General features: G+C 34.4%; 1 protein-coding gene across 3 annotated transcripts in view; it reads right to left on the bottom strand.

The window, feature by feature from the left end:
- The window catches only part of LOC149785777 (uncharacterized), a 145,511-nt gene that overhangs the window by 42,412 nt on the left and 79,335 nt on the right, over positions 1-23,764 (bottom strand). For 2 of the 3 annotated variants that reach the window (XM_089979686.1, XM_089979687.1), the window contains exons 13-22: positions 23,007-23,230; positions 21,197-21,311; positions 17,548-18,177; positions 11,026-11,120; positions 8,872-8,961; positions 7,688-7,812; positions 6,297-6,390; positions 3,735-3,836; positions 2,183-2,314; positions 1,430-1,510 (exon numbers count right to left, since the gene is read on the bottom strand). In XM_089979686.1, coding sequence (XP_089835812.1) covers positions 1,430-1,510; positions 2,183-2,314; positions 3,735-3,836; positions 6,297-6,390; positions 7,688-7,812; positions 8,872-8,961; positions 11,026-11,120; positions 17,548-18,177; positions 21,197-21,311; positions 23,007-23,230 — 1,688 coding nt within the window. The remainder of the gene's footprint in view (positions 1-1,429; positions 1,511-2,182; positions 2,315-3,734; positions 3,837-6,296; positions 6,391-7,687; positions 7,813-8,871; positions 8,962-11,025; positions 11,121-17,547; positions 18,178-21,196; positions 21,312-23,006; positions 23,231-23,764) is intronic. The other variant, XM_089979688.1, reaches the window with a different exon arrangement.

Genomic DNA, 23,764 nt, shown 5'->3' with positions numbered 1-23,764 from the left:
GTGGTATTAATTGATAATGGAATATGGAACTGAAATTGTACACGGGTAAGATCAGTCATCAGGTAAGTGAACAATATAGATTTACAATCATGAAGTCATCTATCTGTCTGTCTCTTTCTTTCTCTCTGAATGGGGCATATGGATTATTTGGTCATCAGTGCAAGAAGAAAATTGTGCTGGAAAATGCCTTGTCATGGTTATTCATCTTCTAACTAATCAATTCTAATGCACATATATGTAATCAAATTTAAACAATGTATATTACAAAAAACGTACATTACTGATGCATGCTGCTTTAATGCAAATTACATCAGATCTATGTTAATTTTTAATAGTGACGATCATTTAATTGTTTAAAATACCCAATGTGGGATCCTATATGCTTTCATACAGGATCTCTACCCCAAAATGAAATATTTTGTACAAATTATTTTTCATACTCTTGGAAATTTATTTTCCATATGAAAAATACGTTAATGTGATTTGGATGACATAATCCATATATAAGTCGATTTGGAGTATAAGACGAAGCTTGATATTCTGGTCAAAAAGTATCAACTTATAGGCCTGCAAATACGATAAAAGTTATCTGACTCAGTGACAACAGGGACAATTCAAGAGTTCTTATAAAAAAATTTTGATGTCAGAAATAAACAAAACTACAACAGATGAGAATATTCTGCAGCAGTGGTAAAATGGAGTAATTGGAAAGTGAATGATTCTAAATGCCAAGTGATCTATGTACTAAGATTTAAATGGCTTTGCATGTGTCAATTTTCCACTTGCATTTCACGCTTAAAAATAAACTATTAATGTATATTCGTCTAAAAACAGTAAGAAAGTCATCGCATTCCACTGGTTGCATTTTACACACAGGTGCATTCTATAATTGAATTATCAATAAACAACGAGTAAGAAAGTCTAAAATTATAATTTTCATTGCAAACCACAGGCTGTATTCATTTTTACATGGGTACTCATAAACAAATCTATGTCATAAACAAGACTCTTTGTATGTTTGTGATATTTGGATTTTTAACATAGCATTAACAATTTTTCACTCAAACAACACAATGTAACAATCTCCTACACATCAATGAAAATATCTGTATTATCAACAGATGACTGCATGGAAAAGAAACTTTTGATTGGCTCATTCAAATTGCATGAAAGGTTATGCTGAATCACAATGGCTAAAAGAATTTACTCAAAGTGATTTGTTAAGCAGGTTTATGCATATTTGTAAGAAATGAGGAAATCTCCATAAAGGTGATCACATATGACAAATGAGCATAGTGGAAAAATCACAGTATTAGGAACAGGACACTGAACAGAATGCAAAAAAAATTAAGACATTTAACAAGTTATTTCTCACAATATCTTTTTTACTGCTGCATGATTGCTACTGCAGACTCAGAAACAAACCCACCCTTTCTTCCTTCAAATTGGTGACATCATATGCTTGTTCCTGTATCAGACGGTCCAGTTCATATAGACGATCCAGTTTCTCCTGTAAATTAGACGTAACAGGTCAAACTGGCATTTATAAACAATAATAAGAGACTGTGCAGTCATTTTATTTTGAACATGCTGACCACATGTGTAGATTGTTCTGGAAATTTTGAAAAATAACACACTGAACCTGCTGCTATTAGCCATGTACCTGATGATTTTTAACTGTATAACAGTAGAAAACATTAAACACAAAGATTTTGAACCTTTTGTGACATTATATCTATAATCATTAGACTTGACAACTCAGTTTGAAAGTGAATATAAAATACACAGAAAAAGAAATGCGCATGTTCATATGAAAAAAATGTCCACTAATAAAGAGTAAGTAAAGAAACTTTGATTCAATATGTGAGAATTTAGAAGGTACACAATGGTAATAATTCCGTCAAATTATTACTTTTATTAATAGTTTATATCAAACATGACCTTAGTCTTAACTGTGTAAAGTTGCTAATCAAACCTAGTTTCAATCAATGAAGTCATTCAAAAGTTATTATGAAGAACAAAACCTTTTATGTACAGATGGATGTACACTGCAGACTAAAAGTGTACATGTCTCTTTAATAATCTTTCAAAATCAAGTGACATGCAACAAACGGATTTCTCCTTGAGATTGGACTCTGGTCAAATACCTCTCAACAATTAAATATAAGTGAAAACCACTGACCTCTAAGTCTGCCTCCTTTGTCAGCTGTAGTACATCAGCCTCCATCTCTTTAATGATTCTGTCCTCTTGTGTTTGCCGTGAGAACTCAATCATTTTCTTTGGTTCCGAGTACTGATCAGGGCTCAACAAATGCTAATGCGATAAAATGGGTCATATTAATAAGTGTTCTAGACACAGTATGAAACCAAAATGTACACACCATGAATCACACTGTCAGCCCCTAAATGTGCTTATCATAAATTACACTGTCAGCCCCTAAATGTGCTTATCATGAATCACACTGTCAGCCCCTAAATGTGCTTATCATAAATTACAGTAAGCCCCTAAATGTGAACATCATAAATTACACTGTCAGCCCCTAAATGTGCTTATCATGAATTACAGTCAGCCCCTAAATGTACACATCATAAATTACACTGTCAGCCCCTAAATGTGCTTATCATGAATTACACTGTCAGCCCCTAAATGTGAACATCATAAATTACACTGTCAGTCCCTAAATGTGCTTATCATAAATTACACTGTCAGCCCCTAAATGTGCTTATCATAAATTACACTGTCAGCCCCAAAATGTGCACATCATAAATTACAGTCAGCCCCTAAATGTGAACATCATAAATTACACTCATAAATTACACTGTCAGCCCCTAAATGTGAACATCATAAATTACACTGTCAGCCCCTAAATGTGCTTATCATGAATTACATTGTCAGCCCCAAAATGTGCACATCATAAATTACACTGTCAGCCCCTAAATGTGAACATCATAAATTAGTGTCAGCCCCTAAATGTGCTTATCATGAATTACATTGTCAGCCCCTAAATGTGCTTATCATAAATTCACTGTCAGCCCCTAATTGTGCACATCATAAATTACACTGTCAGCCCCTGAATGTGCTTATCATGAATTACATTGTACCTAAATGTGCATATCATGAATTGACATTTGGGATGTTCAATAGGATAAAATGAAGCCACCAGGTGATTATGTTATTAACAATGATCAAACAGCACAGAAGGGAAGAAGGCAGAGAAGCAAGTTGATGAAGGCATCAACTTTTGTACCTACTGAGTCTTGTCATGTGAACAGATGGACATTTGTTTGCTGTTCACGTGTCATGACTTCTTTAAAGGACATTGAATCCAGTACTAGCGTACCATATTTAATATAATTTTTACATTTTTCATATTGAAGTGTAAATACATATTAAAGAATGTTATTAATCTTTATCTTTTATCTTTTATGAGTAAATATTCATTTTTTGGAAGGTTTTCTTACATACATTATATTTAGTATGCAAAAATTACTCAACACTCACTCTCTTTTTCACATCACTGTTTTATAACCCTGACAAATGTAAGTGACTATTGAATATCACTTTTCTGCATAACCCTGATAAATGTCAGTGAAAATTGTATATTACTTTTCTATGGTAAATGTCAGTGAAAACTGCATACTACTTTTCTGTACAACCCAGATAATGTCAGTGACCATTATATGTTACTTTTTTTTATAAACCATGATAAATGCCAGTTGATATAGTATATTACTTTTCTGTATTCTGTTGCCAGCATGAGATTATCCCCTCCATACAGACTGCCCATAGTGACCATGTTACTGACCAGATTGACCAATGGCTTGTAGACCTCAATCTGCAAAAGCAAAATAATACAAGAAAAACTACTCTTGATGCAACTGCTGAGACCAATTTATTTTGGCATCAAATCTGAAAGGGATGGTCTTTGATGAAGAGTAGTAATCAAGTAATTAACTTTTTACAAAATGGATAAGTCTTTATTTTAACGAGACTAAGTTATACTAGATAATAAGGAAATTGATCACTTGTTCTGTAAAACTTATGTCAATGAATAACATACATAAGGGCTGTTCCAGTAAAACATACATGGTTTTGAGGGAAGGCACTTTTTTATGTGGGGTACTCACCCATAGATGCAATGTAGAATTTTCTTTTCATTTTAATATGAACTCTGAGCAACCCAAGTATCCCAACATATATTTTCCCTGGGTACCACATATGTTTAAATGGAACAGCCCTAATCAAAAAAAGTACAGGAAATCATACATTAACATCAAATGTCCTTAAAATAGCTACCAAAAAGGTATTTACAAAAACCATCAAAGGTAATAAATATATTTGACCAAATCCACTTTTTTCTTATCACCTTGTAGGTATTACATATTTCTCAAGTTAATTTATTTTCTCTCATAGTTGTTATTTCCATTTTTTATTTTGCAATTTTGTTCTTTACTTAGCTACAGAAATTATTCATCATGATGTTACCTTGCCCAGAATTCAAAGCATTATACTAAAATGGTGAACTAAATGATGTCATAAGTGACCTGATGATGTAATTATGTTGCATGCTGTACGGTAAACATGACAGCAAACATCCTTAAGACCACGAGATTACTATGTACTGTAATGATACTTAGATCCACACCTGTGAACGGGGACAAATCCTAAAGATTACCATGTACTGTAATGATACTTAGATCCACACCTGTGAATGGGGACAAATCCTAAAGATTAATATGTACTGTAATGATACTTAGATCCACACATGCAAATGTGGACAAATCCTAAAGATTACTATGTACTGTAATGATAATTAGATCCCCACCTACAAAAAATCTGTACAAATCCTAAAGATTACTATGTAATGATATTTAGATCCCCACCTGCAAATGTGGACAAATCCTAAAGATTCCGATGTACTGTAATGATGCTTAGATCCCCACCTGCAAATTTGTACAACTCCTAAAGAGTACTATGTACTGTAATGATACATAGATCCCCACCTGTAAATTTGGACAAATCCAAACGATTACTATGTACTGTAATGATACTTAGATCCCCACCTGCAAATTTGTACAAATCCTAAAGATTACTATTAGGGCCTAACCGAGTAGATAATTTTCACCGAGTACCAAATCCGAGTATTTGCATGTACTATTTGCCAGATCTAGGCACGAACCAAGTAGCAGGTGCGACTCTGGAGAGTACCGTTTGTGTCATTATTGTATGCAAAGCTTAAACTTTTCGTGTACCGTATATATCACCTCTTTAAATTTTCTTCATCATCTCTCTTTCTTTTGTGGCTCTCTGTGGATCTGGTGTATTCATCATACTCAGAGTGATGGAAGGATCGAAGGTGATTTATTAGAGCTGAAGTTCCATACGAACAAGCATTTTTGCTGCCTCATGTTAGCCTTTCATTGCAGACATCACAATTTGCCTTCGATTCGTCCACAGCATTTATAGTGAAAAAGTTCCAAATCTTGCTACTTAATTTTGGAATAGACATTTCTCGATGATTATTTTAATATATATATTTATTATTTATTTTATTTTGAATACGTAATAATTAAATTTTGTTAAGATTTTTTTTACAAATGGCGTCTCTACACTCAAATATTTACCGAAAGCAGAACAGTTATGCCACCTGGGGAATGCTAGTGAAATTACTAAAGGAAATTGAGTTAAATAAATTATCAGCAATCATGATTCATGAAGTCCAATGGAATGTTAACTGTCTGTGTAATTATAATTTATTTTTTAACTAAATTATGTATTAAAAAACTTTTTTTTAAAAGTTCGATATTTATTGAATTATTTTACTTGTAACCATTTGTGCGCGTATTATTTGCTGAGGCGAATACTTCCGAATAGTACCGAAAAACAGGATATTCAGCCGAGGTGAATGTCTGAGGCGATTTCCAGTTAGGCCCTAATTACTATGTACTGTAATGATACTTAGATACCCACCTGTAAATGTGGACAAATCCTATAAATTACTATGTACTGTAATGATACTTTGATCCCCTCCTGTAAATTTGGACAAATCCAAAAGATTACTATGTACTGTAATGATACTTAGAACCCAACCTTCAAATTTGGAAAAATCCTAAGTATCTGTACTAGTTTGTGTAATCGTCAGAATATAATGGCACCAATAACAGCTGTAATGACCTATACATGATGTATAAATTTTACAGGTCTTAAACAAATGTACCGGATGACAAAAAAAGCATTAATAATACACTGTCTCTAAAATCAGAATCCTTCCAGTTTATTAAGTGATGGCACACACCTGTTTGTCCAGTTCCTCACACTGTCTCTTCAGGTCTTTATACCGTCTGTGTTCTGTTTCCATCTGGGGGTCAATTCTTTCTCCCTCCTGCTGTCTGCAACACAATGGACACAAAATGTTAAGGAGGCACAATTGTTAACACTCAACTCAAAATACTACTGTCCTGAGTTTGATCCTGCTTTCAACATGAGAGAGTATATAGGCATCCATCCAAGGCCAGTGCTCATCTCAATTTTTCTTCTGCTCCCAGACACGACCACACTGGCATATAAGCCACTGAGAGTGTACTGTAGAAGTTATGTTCCCCTGGTATGCAATCAATGTAAAATAAATAATTTTTTTTCATAAGCCTCTGTTAAGAGTGTGTTATTAGTGAATGGATGCATTTGCATAAGGTAAATTTGGTCCTACTTGTGCTCTATGCTTTAATTTTCAATTAAGCATCCATTTTCCTACTGTAAACTCTTTGCATAATAATTATGTCTACATCAATTTTAACACAATGCAACATCAGATCTATGTATTTACTCTTTGTACATTTTACAACAGATCTCTGTATAAGCTGTTCATTTGTGTACATTATACATCAGATCTGTGTATATGCCATTCACAATTGTGTACACTACACATCATACATGTGTATGTCATTCAGTTCTGTACATAAAACATCAAATCTGTGTATATGCTGTGATAGTTGTGTAAATTGTACATCAAATCTGTGTATGTTCTGTTCACAGTTCAGTAACCTATACATCAGTACACTATACATTAAATCTGTGTACATGTCCACTGACAGTTGTGTACATTATACATCAGATCTGTGTACATGTCCACTGAAGTTGTGTACATTATACATCAGATCTGTGTACATGTCCACTGAAGTTGTGTACATTATACATCAGATCTGTGTACATGTCCATTGACAGTTGTGTACATTATACATCAGATCTGTGTACATGTCCATTGACAGTTGTGTACATTATACATCAGATCTGTGTACATGTCCATTGACAGTTGTGTACATTATACATCAGATCTGTGTACATGTCCATTGACAGTTGTGTACATTATACATCAGATCTGTGTACATGTCCATTGACAGTTGTGTACATTATACATCAGATCTGTGTACATGTCCACTGAAGTTGTGTACATTATACATCAGATCTGTGTACATGTCCACTGAAGTTGTGTACATTATACGTCAGATCTGTGTACATGCAGTTCAATTCTGTACATTATACACCAAAACTGCATTTATGCTGTTGACAGTGTGTAAAGTATACATCAAATCTGTGTATATGTCATTCACCGTTGTGTACACTGTACAACAAATTTGTGTATATGCTATTTACAGTGGTGTACATTATTATATGAGCATAATAAGGCACCTTTTCCTGTAGTCAAGTTCTGTTGGTCGTTTCTTCTCTATCATCTCCCTGACCTTGAATCTCTGCTTCTCGATGTCAGCCCTATCTCTCCTAAGCTGAATCAGTAACAGCACCAGCTCATCATGCTGAAAAACAAGAGGTTACGCTAGAGCAGCCCATTCTACAGAATAATAATAGAACATCAGCACTATGCAAACAATACACATGCACAATGAAGGGTGTTGCTTTTGTTAAGAAAGTTACTATTTACTTTTTTATCAAAAATGCTACTTCTCATTTTATTCATTTCATTTTGTCTTTTATGCCTATTTTTAACAAAAATATTCTTACTTCTGCTAAATATATATAGAAATAATTAAAATCAGAATGTGTCTAGTTAGAAAATATTATATTCCAAAACATCAAGCCAAGCAATGAAGTGATCTAGATTTCATATTATGAATATAAAGTTCTTTTTGCAAAGAAATATTCTGAACAATTATTTTTGTTATAAATAAAATAATCTAAACATTGTCATTTAATTTTTTAAAAATGTGAAAATATAATTTTCATCTAGTTTCAGGATTCAATCTGAATGGCTAAAATACAAAATTTAACCAAATACAGTGAAGCATGAAATATGGATCACACTGACCTATTTTTGAGTTGAAGGTGTAGAGCTCATCATTTTGCAACCCCTTATCAAGTTTCATGATTCTAGGTATATATATATATATATATATATATATATATATATATATATATATACTTACATACACACAAATGGTTTGTTCATTGTGAAGACACTTTCAACACATAACTGGCTTTTATCACTGTATCTTTCACCTATGATTCCAACTTGAACAGTACTTGAGAAATAAACCTAACACAAAATTTTAACTAAAGAGAGTGAAACATGGAATATAGTTAGTGACCAACATTTCGGATGTAGTACATCAAGATGCATCTCCTCATCAAACATGAGACATAATTAACAAACTAACCAACAGACACATGATCAAATGAATACACAAATGACCATGCAAAATGGTACATTCCCTGATCAGGGGTTAAAAACAGCAGTGAAATTGGCACAACAAAACTGCATAAATTGAAACCATTTTTAATATTTTATAAGGAATTTTTTTTATGGCAATCATTTATAGACTTGAGGGGGACATCAGTCAAGACAGACTGCGACTTACATTCTTGCCAAGTAAATCATCAGCACAAATGCTCATTCGAAGTCTAGGACCAGATAGTGGAAATATCTTCTTCTTTGGCAACATAGTTTGCTGGAAAAAATGATAAAATCCCTGATTAAAGAAAACCAAATGAAAGTGGAGCAAATAAATCTACCGTATTTATCCGTAGATAATGCACATACTTGGTTATATGTCAGGCCCTGGTGCAAACAAATGGACCCTGATCTGCCATGGCATATGCATTAGACAATCAGGGTCTATGTTGTTTGTTCTGCTGATTACTCCTAACAAAATGCACAGGCCCAGATCTCCCAGCACACTATGTGACAGATCTGGGTCGGTGCAATCTGCAGTTGGACTTGTCTTATAAGCAGTATATATACAGTACTGATTACTCCTTACAAACAGCATAGACCCAGATTTTGTCAGCACATTGTCAAATCTTGGTCTGTGCAGTTGGATTTAACTTATAAGCAGGTATATATGACAGCAGAATGCAAACATTGCAGACTCAGATTGTCCCCAAATATTACACTAGCTGATTACGGTCTATGCTTTGCACTTTGTGCACTTTCTATCAAGCCCATCATTAACTTCAACAGAAAAAAAGACTGTAACACTGAGCTTATTCTAAAAACACTCTGAACCCTGACCGTAATCTAGCTGTGTGGACAGATGTATGTACATACAGATGGAGAGGAACATGGATGCCAAAGTGGTCACTGTGTTGAATTTCTGCCCAGGCCAGCTCAACATGCAGATCTACATTTTTTTTATGGCAGCAGATCTGAAAGTATGGGTTTTGCACCTGTGTGCAGTAGGCAAATGTGTACTGTATGAAAAATTACAGCTGTCGATAATAATGGAAAAATAAAATATTTTAAGAAAAGTATTCATTAGTGTTGTAATAAAAGGATATTACTTAGGTTACAAATTGATGTAAAACAAAACTGTATTATGATAACACAAGACTACAAGCATGTAAACATTATATTTCATCCTGTAATAGATTCTGCATTTTTTTTCATTTAATGAACCATTTCAAATACTCACAAAGGCTAAACTTAATTTTTCCAAATCGATGTATTTCAAAGAAAATAGAAGAGTAATGATTATTTGCAAGTTATTAGAAATAAATGCATCACAAAATAGGCAGAAAGATTACAATTTTTTTCTTCTTGAGGCATTAGGCAGATTTGTGTTTGGAGAAGATGAGATTTAGGGCAAAAACTCTTTATATGATACACATAAAAATGTTTGAAATCCAGTTCCTTCAAGGACTCATTAATATAAGCAAAATCCCATGAAAAGATATACAGCTGAACAACAAGAGCTGTCCAAATGGGGTAGACAAGGCAAAATCCATTAAACACAATGAGATCTAGGAACAACGTTGGCATCACACTGCACCAAAACAAGGTGAATATTTCTTGAGCTACTCTGATTACAACAAACATCACATGTAAAGATGTACAGTTTATTAACAAGGGCCATAACTCTGTCCATACAGATGTAGACAAAACAAAACCCCATAAAAAGCACACTGAAGTCTATGAAACAATGTTTTTACCAAAGTCAAACAGAATATGTTTAATGGTTCTTACAAACAACAATTCCAAATTTACATTTGAAGTTGAGAATTTGCTTGACAAGGGGCATGACTCCATCCAGAATGAAGCAGATAAAGAAAAAAAATCCATTAAAAAAAAGCCCATGCAAGTCTGAGATAATTTTCCTACCAAACTGCATCAAATATACTGAATATTTTTTCAGCAATGCTGATTACAATCAACATCTCATGTGAAGATATTAATTCAACCGTCACTGGCCAGAATTCAATCAAAAACCTGATTGACAAGACAAAACCCACACAAGGTGCATGTAGGTCTATAAGGCATTGTATACATCAAACAGCATCAGAAAAATAAGTCTGTCAAAATTTGACCTGAAATGATGGAACCATTACAAGGTATATCTATGTATAATAGGCAATTCACCTACAAAATGGCATTTAATTATGTAAGGGCATGCTTTGTTGGTTTCAAGAAGTGTGAATTAATGGACAAATGGATTGATGGATGGAGTGATGGACAGAAAAGTTGATCAATAGAGATAGAGCTCAAGTATCTTGATGCATGGCCCAAAATATCTTACAATGACATCAGAATCAGGCATATCAGGGTCTTCTTTAACTGTGTGAATAGCAGGCAATCCACTTCCTTTGCTTCTCTTGTTGCCATAACCACCACCTACAATAGCAAAGACCTTTCATGTTTAAGTATAATGTAAAACAACATCACAGTGAACAACTGCACTTATAAACTGTGATATTTCAAAGAAATGTAATTTGGGAAATATATATAATGACATATACAAACTACAACAAAAGTAAAGCAAAATGAACTACTACAATGCAAATTTTCCTTTTAATTGTAATAAAGATCCCCCAAATTGTTTCATCTATTTCTATCTTTCTCCCACAAATCTGCAGTTTCTTTCATCCTAATAATGATATATGTATCTTTACATAACACAGTACAATGAAATAATTATAATCCATATGCCTCATATTTAGACTTTTCATTCATCAAGACTGAAGGAATGTCTTATAAACTTCAAATTTCTTCTTTATATCGTTAACTAAGTTAATATTTAATTTTTAGAATAATTATCATGACATTTCAAATGTTCTGTTTTAAGTACCTCAAGCCATTACTCACAAGGCCTGTCAGGACCAAATGAGTAAGTGTGTATTGTCAACTATATTGCTTGTAATATGGCGTGGTGAATAGCAGTTGGTCATGCACATTTGGCTGATCATATATTAATACAGGTTACAGCTACACAGCATTAACATATAAGTTTAATGTTAATTACTTTTCAAGAATTACAGGTGATGCTCAATTTACGCCAATTTGATTTATGTGAATTCATTTAATCACCATTTATAATGAAGAAGTAACGTTCAATTTGTGCACCTGTGTTCATTTTTATGCGATCACCATTTGCTGTGACTCGCACATAGTTCACATAGTTCACATTTACACCAGTTTCAATTTACACATTAACCTCAGGAATTTGTCTATAGTGTAAATCATGCATCACCTGTATATCGTAGCATTTATCGGGCCAAAATATGTGTCTTCCTTGAAAACTGGATACTGACCAATGACTGTATCATTATTTAATGGAAGCATGCATACGACTGTCTACATAGTCCTCACTGAATTTTGTTACAAACACCTTTTTCTCATGGTCTACTACAAAATTTAAGGATCATTCTAAATTAACATTTTTACTTTATTATCACACTTCAGTGATGCACAGCAGATGTTATTTCCTGCATGCATCTGTCTGTGACAAAGTTAGTCATTGTTTTCATACACTGTATCAAATATTTTGTGAAACTTTGTAGGTTAAATATGTGGTTGGTGTACATGTGAAGTAAGATTTTACTGGTTTGCTCTGGCTCATTTCTGGGGAAATTTAAAAAAAAATACACGTAGTTTTAAAAAAGGGGTATTTTGGAAATAGTTTGTTATTGCTTCTCCTTCTGCACAGTCTGAAGTATTTTACTGAGACTTGGTAGATATGTGTTTGCGTAGATACAAAAGAGTCCTTCCAAGAGACTGATGCTCTACTGGCCAAAAAGAATTTCCTTTATACAAGTTAAAAAAAATTCTTCCTTTAAATGTAGAATGTTGAAACCATCTGGTGGGCATAATGGATGTAGGATTGGAACCATTTTCATTTAAGACTAACTAAACATCATATGAAGTCTTTTTGGTGAAAAGCCCAAGTCCATTTGACCATTCACTCAGGAGAAAAAGTAATAACCAGATTTTCACGATGAAGATCATGGTGCCATATTGGATATATGACTGGCAACATTTCCATTTAGGACCAACTAGATATTTTAAGAAGTCTTTTGGTGAAAACTTTTGTCAATACGACCATCCACTGAGAAGAAGTAATAACCAGACTTTTCAGATGGATATCACGGTGGCCATACTGGAATTAAGACTGGCACCATTTCCAGTTAGGTCCAACTAGATAATGTAAGAATGTCAATATGACTATCCACTCAGAGGAGCCAGATTTTCAGGATGGATATCTTGGTGGCCATATTGGATGCAAGATAAGCACCCTTTCCATTTAGGACCAACTAGATATTGTAAGAAGTCTTTTGGTGAAACCCCCATGTCAATATGACTGTCCATACAGGAATAAGCATAGCAAGACATTCAAGATGGCTGCTATGACAGCCATAATGGATGTCAGATTGGCACCATTTTCATTTCAGACAACAAGCAACCATAAAAAGACTTCTGGTGAAAATCCCATGTCAATATGGCTTTCTGTTGACACAGATACAATAACAAGATTTTCATTATGGCTACCATTTTGGATATCAGATCTGCACCATTATCATTTAGGCCAAATATCAAAATTAGTCAGAAAATAAGATGTTAACATTACCATTAGTTCTGGCAGAGTAGCAATATTTTCAAAATGGCCACTATGGTGGCCTTACTGGAGGTCAGATCAGCACAAATTTAATTCCGAACCAACTAGACATCGAAAGTCTTTTTGTAAAAACTTGTGTCAATATGCATATCAATTCTTCAGGAGTATTTCAGTGAAAACTCATGTCAATATGACTATCTATTCAGGAGAAGTAAGAAGTATCAAATAGCAGGATTTTCAAAATGAACACTGGCAGATTTACTGGATGTCAGATTGGAACCATTTTCGTTCAGGGCCAACCAGACATCATAAGATTGTTGTTGTTGTGGGGTTTAAAGCCATTTTTCAGCACATGATAGGCTATACATGGTGGCCAGTATTAATGGTGGTGGAAGAACCCGGGAAAACCCTGGAAAGAACCACCAACCCACGAGAAGCTACTGGCAAGCTTTTTCACATAACCACACTGGCTGAATCCGAGACTCGAACCGGCGCACACAGAGGTGAGATGGCGGTGATCTGTAACGGAAAGCGCTTTAGACCACTCGGCCACTCGGGGCCCCTGACATCATAAGAAGTCTTGGAGTCAAAATCCCCTTTCAATTTAGGTATAGAAGCAATAAGATTATTTTTAAAATGGCTGCCAAGGTAGCCATATTTGATGTCTAAGGGAGGATTTTATCTCATCTTGCTGGCTTGTTATGTGGTTGGAGTTGATGTGCAATAATGTTTTAGTCATTTTTTTCTTTATGGATCATCACATTTTATTCCCCCGTACCACTTGAAGGATTACATTTGAAATTTTGTAGGCTAGGTATGTGGTTGGTTTTAATGCACAATAAAGTTTAACTTTTGTCATCATGCCCAATTTTTGGGAAACTTTTTGAATGACTGTTAAAAAAGGGATTTTGTGGGAATGGAGTTCACCATTGTTTCTCCTCCCACATTATTTGGTGGATTTTTACAGAAACTCTGAAGGCTACATATGTAGTTGGTGTAATTTGTGAGGATTTAAACTTTTTGGGTAATTTCCTTTCAACAAATTTGAAAACGTGGATATTCTTACAAGTCCTGGTAAAGAAACTTGTATCACTTCTTTTCAATAGCTGCTTTACAACTGTATTGAGCCAAGAGGTTGTTGTTGTTGTTGTTGCTGTAGGGTTTAATGCCATTTTTCAGTACATGATAGGCTATACATGGCGGCCAGTATTAATGGTGGAGGAAGAACCAGGGAAATCCCCGGAAAGAACAACCGACCCTCGAGAAGCTACTGGCAAGCTTTCTCACATACCCACATTAGCCAAATCCAAGACTCGAACCTATGCAGACAGGTGAGATGGCAGTGATCTGTAACGGAAAGCGCTTTAGACCACTCGGCCACATGCGGCTCACGAGCCAAGAGGTACAAACTGATCTCACTTAGCACAAGGATTGTCATAACATTCAAAATGACAGACCATGCTGAGCGTGTGCCAATAACATTACCATTTTTTAAATCAAAATTGTATAAGTTTTTGAAGCAACATAAAATATTAGCAAAAGCATGTTCAGAATAAAATGCCTTTAGTATGGCAACTTGCATGACTGTGACTGAGAGCACACTAAATTTTTCATATTATAATTACTGAAAATGTCTTGCATTTTCTTTTACTTTTAACATTTATATTATGAGACTTATTATTATTATTATTATTATTAATGAGTGTTGTGCCCTAGAAGCAACCTGAGGGATATTTGTCCACCCTGTAAGTGCCTATGTTCTAAACACTGGAGAAATATATTATTCATCAAATGGAGACAAAAGTATCAATAAATGTACCATAAACAGTCTAACCATGGTCGTATTTCTCAACAGTCTTTAAAACTTGTACATTATATGATAACAAATCTGGATTAAAACTACCATATTTATAAGTCAAGTTCAACTACACAGACCCAGCTGCACCAGCACATCTGAGTCTATGAAGTTTCTTAGGAATATTCAATGGAATAAACAACAAGTATCCTGATTTGCCAATGCATCATGTAATGTCAGATCTGGGTCTATGTTGTTTGCAGTTGGACTAGACTAACGAGTGTTTACGGTATTTCATCTATAAGTGTTAAGATCCTAACTTCCAAATTAGATCCATGCAAATAAACCAACTGTACATCAGATTGTACCAAATATACTCGCTTATGAGTCCAACTGCAAACTGTACAGACCCAGATCTGGAGTAATCAGTAGAACAATGTTGACCGTGATCTGCAGGCACATTCCGCTACGGCAGATACTCTTCTTATAATCGAGTATATATGATAACTAATTATTTAGTAATTACATTAGAAATTTTTTCTAAAAGGAGTTTTCTGTTCTTTATTGAACACAATAGATGTTGAACAACTTTATTTACACTCTGATCCTTAAACTGCTTGTATTTTATGTTACTGTATTCAAATGTTTGTTTTGTTGTATTTTATGTTATGTTACTGTATTCAAATGTTTGTTTTGTTGTATTTTATGTTATGTTACTTTATTCAAATGTTTGTTTTGTAGATAACCTGATTAATGTCAACAAAGAAATCATCTGTTACAAATCAACTCGAACTGCAGGTTTTTTTGCACAAATTAGGTTGATGTTGCTGTTGTGGTAAGGTTTAATGCCATTTTTCAGCACAAGATAGGCTATACATGGTGGCCAGTATCAATAGTGGAGGAAGATCCCGGAAACACCTGGGAAAGAACCACCGACCCACGAGAAGCTACTGGCAAGCTTTCTCACGTACTCACATTGGCCAAGCCCAAGACTCGAACCCATGCAGACAGGTGAGATGGCAGTGATCCGTAACAGAGAGTGCTTTAGACCACTCGGCCTTTCAGGGCCCCCCCATAAACTAGGTACCATATGTACTTGCTTATTAGACAAGTCAAACTGCAAACAACAAAGATCCTGATAGTGCGCCTGCAGACCAGAGTATATATTCACTGTTCTACTGATTACTCCTAACAAACTGTACAGGCCCAGATCTGACAGGCTGGTGCATTATGCAATGACAGATCTGGGTCTGTACAGTTTGCAATTGGACTTGACTTATAAGAGAGTATAGACAGCAAATGTAGTCAGAAATTAAGTTAAAGATCAAAGCTGTCCTGATAAATTGTAAATAAAACCAACAATAATACAACTTTATGGAAATATAAATAAACAAAAAAATATTTTGAGGTTTTAGTGTAAAATGTTCAACTGTACATTAATGGGATGGATTATTTGAAAAATATGATACAGTTTGTGTGGATGCAGTATGGAGTATATTAATTTGGTTTGTATGTATTATGTCAATGGAAGAGGTTTTACTATGGTATGAATCTTTAACACTTGCATTACAATTTCCAAGATCTGCATTCATTTTTTTAAACTAACAGTAATGACAGTAGCCACAAATAACAATTTTATGTAAGCAAAGTGTCAAAGTCATGCATTTATAAAACGTGTCAATTTCATATAATCAAAGTGTCAAAGTCATGCATTTATAAAATGTGTCAATTTCATATATTAAGCAAAGTGTCAAATTCATGCATTTATAAAACATGTTAATTTCATATAAGCAAAGTGTCAAAGTCATGCATTTATAAAACATGTCAAATTCATATAAGCAAAGTGTCAAAGTCATGCATTTATAAAACATGTCAAATTCATATAAGGAAAGTGTCCAAGTCATGCATTTATAAAATGTGTCAATTTCATATAGCAAAGTGTCAATTCACTGGTTTAAAATAAAATTATTTTGTATGGGATAATTTGAACCCTTAACAATGGCATTAATTTTGCAAGCAAGTAATCAGATGCATATAAACAATTTAGCAGTGGTAATAGTTTTGCAAGCAATGGTAGGATCAATATAATTTTTTTAGATGAAAACAAATTAAACAATAGAAAAGATTTTTTCTTCAAAATTATTTAACATTCTGACTTTTTAAAATCCATGTAAGTGCTTTGGATATTATATTAGAAGTGAGACAAATATTACATCTTGATAGACCTGATAAAGATATAAAAATATATAAAAGCAAGCATTAAATATTCCCATGCCACCCCCAATGTAGCTAAATTGATGTTTAAACATTACCCATAAAAAAAATTGTCTACTATTCTAATCTAACTTCTAAGTAAAAAATGAAAAACTGGCTAGTAGTTCTGCATGCAAATACCCCTGTAGATTTCTTCTCACCTCCATGGCCATAAGAAAATGATGGCCCAGATATTGCATATGGTAAAACATCTGAATGATCCCGATTCTCATCAAATGAAACACTGGCTTGGCTGACTACATGCTTATGTCCCTGAATATGGGGAGGCATAAATCTTCCATTTGAGTAATCTCCCCTTTTACTTGCTGGTGGCCTGAAAGCTGATCGTCTCTCTGAATGTCCACTTTCCAGAGAGAGCTTGGTATCAGATGACACACTTGATGGATGGTGACTGGGGTAACTTCTGTTATTTGATGGCATCTGTTCTTGGATCAAAGCCATCATCGGCTGATATTGCACCTCCTGCTGATGGAATATGGTTGGCATGCTTTGCGCATGGTCTGGCAGAGTTCTGTATCGCAAGTCCTCCTCCAAATCATACCTATGTCTCTTAGCTGGGAATGTCTTTGTGCGCACATCCAAGTCTGATCTGTATTTTTTGGACCCCACAGGCTCCTTTCGATTATCCACATATCTAGGAGACAAGGCTGAGGGCATGTAGGACTGGCTAGATTGACTGGGGTCATAATCGAAAATTTGAGAGGACATCGCACTGTTATGGCTGAAATCTGCCTCTACTTCAACATTACGAGCGAGGAAAAGCTCTGAGTCTACAAAGAAACACAGCACACTAGGTAGCCGCATGCATAAAGCATTTAATGAAGCAGCACTACATTACAAAAACACTCCATTCATCAAGACAAAACCAATCAATTCTGCACAGCATACAAGATTAAGAGTGTTTTCCATTAGGAAAGATCAAACAATCCAATTTCATTGAAAATGATTATTGGAGAATTTTGGCCAGAATGTTTCAGTCTTCATTTCACATGAACCATGCAATACCCTTCAAACCCTTTAATTTCAATGAATGCCTGAAAACATGTAGATCTCTTTTTTTTTTTTTTTCCTCCACTTGCAATGAAAAAAGATGAAATATTACAAAATGCTCAAAGAATTTTCCTATATTTTCAACACATACAGCAATTATTTTTAAAAGAACTTCTTACAAATTCTGGATAATTACAGTAAAACAAGTGAAATGTGAAGCAAAATATCACTGAGAATACACTAAATTAACTAATGATAAATAGTTTCAGATCCAAAAGATCAAAATACTGTAACACTTTATGTTAGTTTAACTTAACTATATATAAAAAAAAGCTTTTCAAACAGGTTAAGTTGAGAGCAGGGCATGGTCCATGAAGATCAAAATATGTTAAACATCTGGAATACAAGGTGTGTTTGTTAAGTATAAAGCATTAGAAGGGTGGTCTTGATGCACAGAAAGAAATTGTATGCTTAATCAGTGCTTTATGCATGGTATAAGGTGGTAAGAATTGTCTGTACTTTTCAAGGCAAGTCATACAAAGCAGGATGTAGCTTAAGTAAATGTCCGATGTTCTGATGTTTGCAAATTTGCTAGGTCCACATAATATGAAACTAGAAAAGTATCCCTAGGATATAAGTACCCCTGCCTGCTACTATGCTATTCAAAACTACTATTCAAAACTAACATATGAAACTGACATAAGAAAACTGGTTATAGTGACCTAGTTAGGGGGTCATTGTATTACATTTAAGGAGATACACTAGTACACATTGATGTTATGCATTTTTACACAACAAAAAATAGCATAGTCATGTAAGCATAAAAATCCCTTTCTGGGAAGGTATGAAACAAAATCAAGACAAGAGTCCCTTGAATGGACTGACCACCTTCTGTCTGAAAAGGATTTCCAGAAATTAAGATAAGACCCTGTCTTCTTTTTCAACTAATGAGTTTTGAAATAATCTCTGACACTCTTCAGCGATAAGAATTTCAAATTAGCCAATGAGGCAGCCTTGCTCGATGCAAGATCAGCATCACTAACACTTTTAGGACAAACTAGACATCATTTTAAAAGAATTTTGGTAAAAACCCATTCCCATAATGACCAGAAATCTAGAGATTTAGCTTCAAGATTTTCGATATTTTAACTGTGGCCACCATATTGGATGTTGCAGGACACCACTTTCATTTGGGAACAACCTGATATAACAAGAACTCTTCTGGTGAAAACCTGGTGTTGATATGATAATCAATTCACGAGTAACAATAACAAAATTATCATTATCGGTGTCATCTTTTTCATTCACAACCAAACAGACACCATAAGTAGTCTTCAGGTGGAAACATGTCGATATGACTTTTCCATTTTGTTTGATTAGTGACATGAATCTGACGATAACTGCCATGGCAGCAACATTTTGAGGTCAGACTGACACCATTTTCATTCAGGAACAATAATATATCATAATTAGTCTTGTGGTGAAAGCCCTATGTTAATATGACTTTCCATTTAGGAGGTGTTTCAAGATGGCTGCCATAGTGGGCATATTGGATCTAAAACTGTTACCATTTTCAAACAGGATTAACTAGACATCATAAGAAATCTTTAAGTGAAAACCCCATATTGATATGACCATCCACTCAGGTGGAGTAGCAATAACAAGATTCTGAAGCTGTCACTTTTATGCCACACTGGATTTCCAGGTGGCACCGTACTCATTTCTGGTGAAAATCCTATTTCAAATATGACTTTCTGTCCAGGAGGTATAGTAATGGGTTGTTCAAGATGGCTGCCATGGTGGCCATATTGGACACCTGATAAACACCAGTTTCATTTAGAACTACACATGATAACAGGTCTTTAAGCAAATCCCCATGATGATATCCATTCAACAAATATAAGATTTTCAAGATGGCTGCTTAGTGGCCATACTGGTTATCCAAATATCTCCTTTTCATTTAGGACTAACTGGACTATGTGATGAATAAGTTTGTAAAGTTTCATGGCAATCCTCCAAGTAGCTTTGAAGGAATAGCAATAACAAACTTGTGCTAACCAACTGACAGATGACAGACAATGAACAACAGACAACAGGCCATCCCATAAGCTTTTATTGTCTATAACCAGTACATCTAACAAACCAAATCTGTTGTTTAGCTTGAAAGAGGAAACTAAAAAAAAGCTCTGAAAGACACAAAGTCACTGCAAAGTCTCAGGTTACACAGATTATTCTTTTACTGCTTACCCCCCACTCCTAAAAGAACACAACAATAAAATACTGATTTCAATGCATTTCATATATTAGGTCAAAAGATTTTTAAAAAATTATTCATAAAACAAAACTACATACTACAGCCTCTATAATATACAAGTCTTTAAAAAAATCTATAAAACTAGATTTGGCTAATAAAACTACCTTAAAAGAAACCAAATGTTCCCAAAGCAGGCTTGCATTTCCTGGTATCAGATAGATGGAGCCTGACTACTCAAAATTTAATTATAATAATGCGACATTTTAAACATCAGGAACCGTTACAGAGAATATAAAACAATGAAGCATAAAGCATGGAGTTATGAAACAGCATTGTCGCAACAGTCAAGCTTAGCAAAGCATTTCGATTATCACTTTTTTGTTTTTAAAATGGATGTACTTGTATCTATATACCTCCTTATACTTTTTTTCAATGGTAAAGATTGAAAATGTTTACTTAGTTTGAAGACTGAATTAAAAGAAAGTTTTAAAATACCAGTAAACACTGCAACCCAAACAACCTGATGGAGAGTAAAATTGCTATACCTTTCATTTGGTCATAGGGTACTTTAACATATGTGTCACTTGGGGATTTTTGAAAATCGTAGTCAGTGTCTTTATTTTCCCCCAACTGCTGTGAATTTGGATTTGACCAGGGAACCTGAAAAAGTAGAATAATAGAATAAAATTAATACAATAATATAACAGTCTAGGAACAAGAATTTACAAGTCTTGTACATAAGGAAAACCTTTCAATAAAACACCTAACAAAATTTAAACAAAACTTTTGAATCTCTTTGTAGTATGTTGTTTACTTACAAGGCACTTTGGTCTTGTGTTCCCAGACATATGACTAAAGTATAGCTCCAAGATGTGTTTTCGCAATATAAAACAAACCAAATTTATGGAAATAAAAGACAACATGTAACAATGTTTTTAATGCAACACATTAGCAATGTAGTAATAAGTCTACACTGTGATGATGTACGCTAAAACAGACAAATCTGTTAATGGACCAACAAACAAATGTTGCTAATATACGACAAAATTCTGGAATCACTTATAAAATATATGTGACTGATCTATGTCTTTCGGAATCACTATATGTGGTTGACCTATGTCCTTCTATGAACTAGATTATATTCGTGGAACACAAATGCCCTACCACTGTGACTGAAACTTGAAATAATGCAGAACATAACCAAAAGGAAACACACTCAGATGGGTAAATGAATAGACAAACAATGGTCACACAATATTCCCCAACCACAAGTGGTGGGAAAGAAAGATATCATTCTATAAAATCTACCGGGTATGGAACTTAATGCTAGATGCTGTTGAATAACAGACCTGCCGAGTCGACCCTAATAAGTCTGTCTCAGTAAGGCAGTTGATTTTTTCCTTAAGTTTGACCATTTTTCAGTAAGGTGTAACAAAATATCATAAATTGCTATTGTAAAGCTGAAAAATGTAATTAAAAGTTTGGTATTCAGAATGAGCAGCTACGATAAACATTATCTTCAACTGAAAAGTTTGTAAAGTATGCGTATACTTTATTTACCACTAGTATAGCACACAAATTTTAGTTCCAAACCCTATGCAGCTAATTGGCTTGTTGCTGTCTCTCAACCTGATGTAATTCCTGGAAATTCTTTTTCCATTTCACATGACGATGGCAATCATATTTCGCGCCACAAGTCATACTCAAATTGGCACGTGATGTCCAATAAACATAATTGTGTCCCTTCCAGCTTTTATTCATAAGAATCTGAATATTGATTTTTATTTTTCCTGTGTTGATTATTAACACTTTCCAAGAGGTTTATTTTCCCTTTCATCTTAAAGATGCATCACTTGCTGGATGATATTTTTATAAAAAAAAATTTATATCAACAGTTTGATCATGCAGATGCTTTGCATGAACAAATAGGTGCAGATTAAAGCATCTGATGTAATGCTGTAAAGTTAGTTTGGTTCCCTGACCAATTTCACTACTTCTAATATGAAACCCCCATCCAAATCAAACACAGATGAGCAAATTTTCCAGATTTTTTGGCAATGATCATTTTTGTGCAGTTTTGGCTTTTATGCCGTAAGTCCATATTTTAAGGGTAATTTTCTTCAGACTTATGGAAAAATCGTAAGAGTTGGCAGGTCTGGAATAATACATCTTATTGCTAAAACAATAAAATTCACAAAATCATATCAGTGTGAAAAAAATCTGACAAATAATCTGGAGAAACGGCCAGTGAACAGACAAAGGAACGAACAGGGCTTCATTCTGATAATACCTCAAAACATTAACCTCTCTTGCTCATCTTGAGGTATTCGCATCGGATAATCAAAACAGACCTACCATTATCTTCCCTTGTTCATCTTGAGGAATTCGAGTTGGATAATCAAAGTAGGCTGGCTGCTGCATGCGATGTTCCAAATTTTGCTCTGCTTGTAGTAAGTCCTTCTGTGTCTGTGGTGTAGATGCCTGTGCTATTTCCTGCACTATTTGCTGACGAACAGCTGCTGGGAGAGGTGGACGTCTTGGTGCTGTGTCTTGTGGGTAAATTCTACTTAGATCACTACCTGTTGAAGTGAACATGACTATCAAAGACTCTCGTCAAAAGAAATTAATCAAATGAAAAACAAAAGACTCAAGTATTATCCTAATACATCTATTACTGATACTTACAAAATACATTTTGTGATGATGTCAAAATTGTAACCTAAATATCAGTGGTTAAGATGACCTGATACACCTACCACAAGTAATTTTTGAAAGAAATGACATTCTACTGTTAGTGAATACATTCTGGTTCCTTCACTTGGACTGGTTCTATATTGTTACAACAGAAGTAGTCTGTTTTTCAGACTTAAGAAAAAACTTATTATAAGCTCAGACTACTCTATGGGTCAACCTACAGCATACTTCTCTACTCTCCACTGCATAAACATAAATACTTGAAAAAGCACTTTTACAAATATTATCTTTGCCTAGTAAATCGTTTTTAGGTGCGAGTCTCTTACTGTCAACATAACCAAAGGCTAACTAGTTTTAATTGCATAGCATCAAGAGTAAAATTTTAAGAAAATATTGGTCTCATTCAAACCACGAACTGT

The sequence above is a fragment of the Sinohyriopsis cumingii genome, chromosome 13, assembly GCF_028554795.1.
Source record: "Sinohyriopsis cumingii isolate HCF-2022 chromosome 13, ASM2855479v2, whole genome shotgun sequence".
NCBI classification, from domain to species: domain Eukaryota; kingdom Metazoa; phylum Mollusca; class Bivalvia; order Unionida; family Unionidae; genus Sinohyriopsis; species Sinohyriopsis cumingii.
Note: the sequence above shows the minus strand (reverse complement) of the source record. Positions and strands in the feature narration are given on the sequence as shown.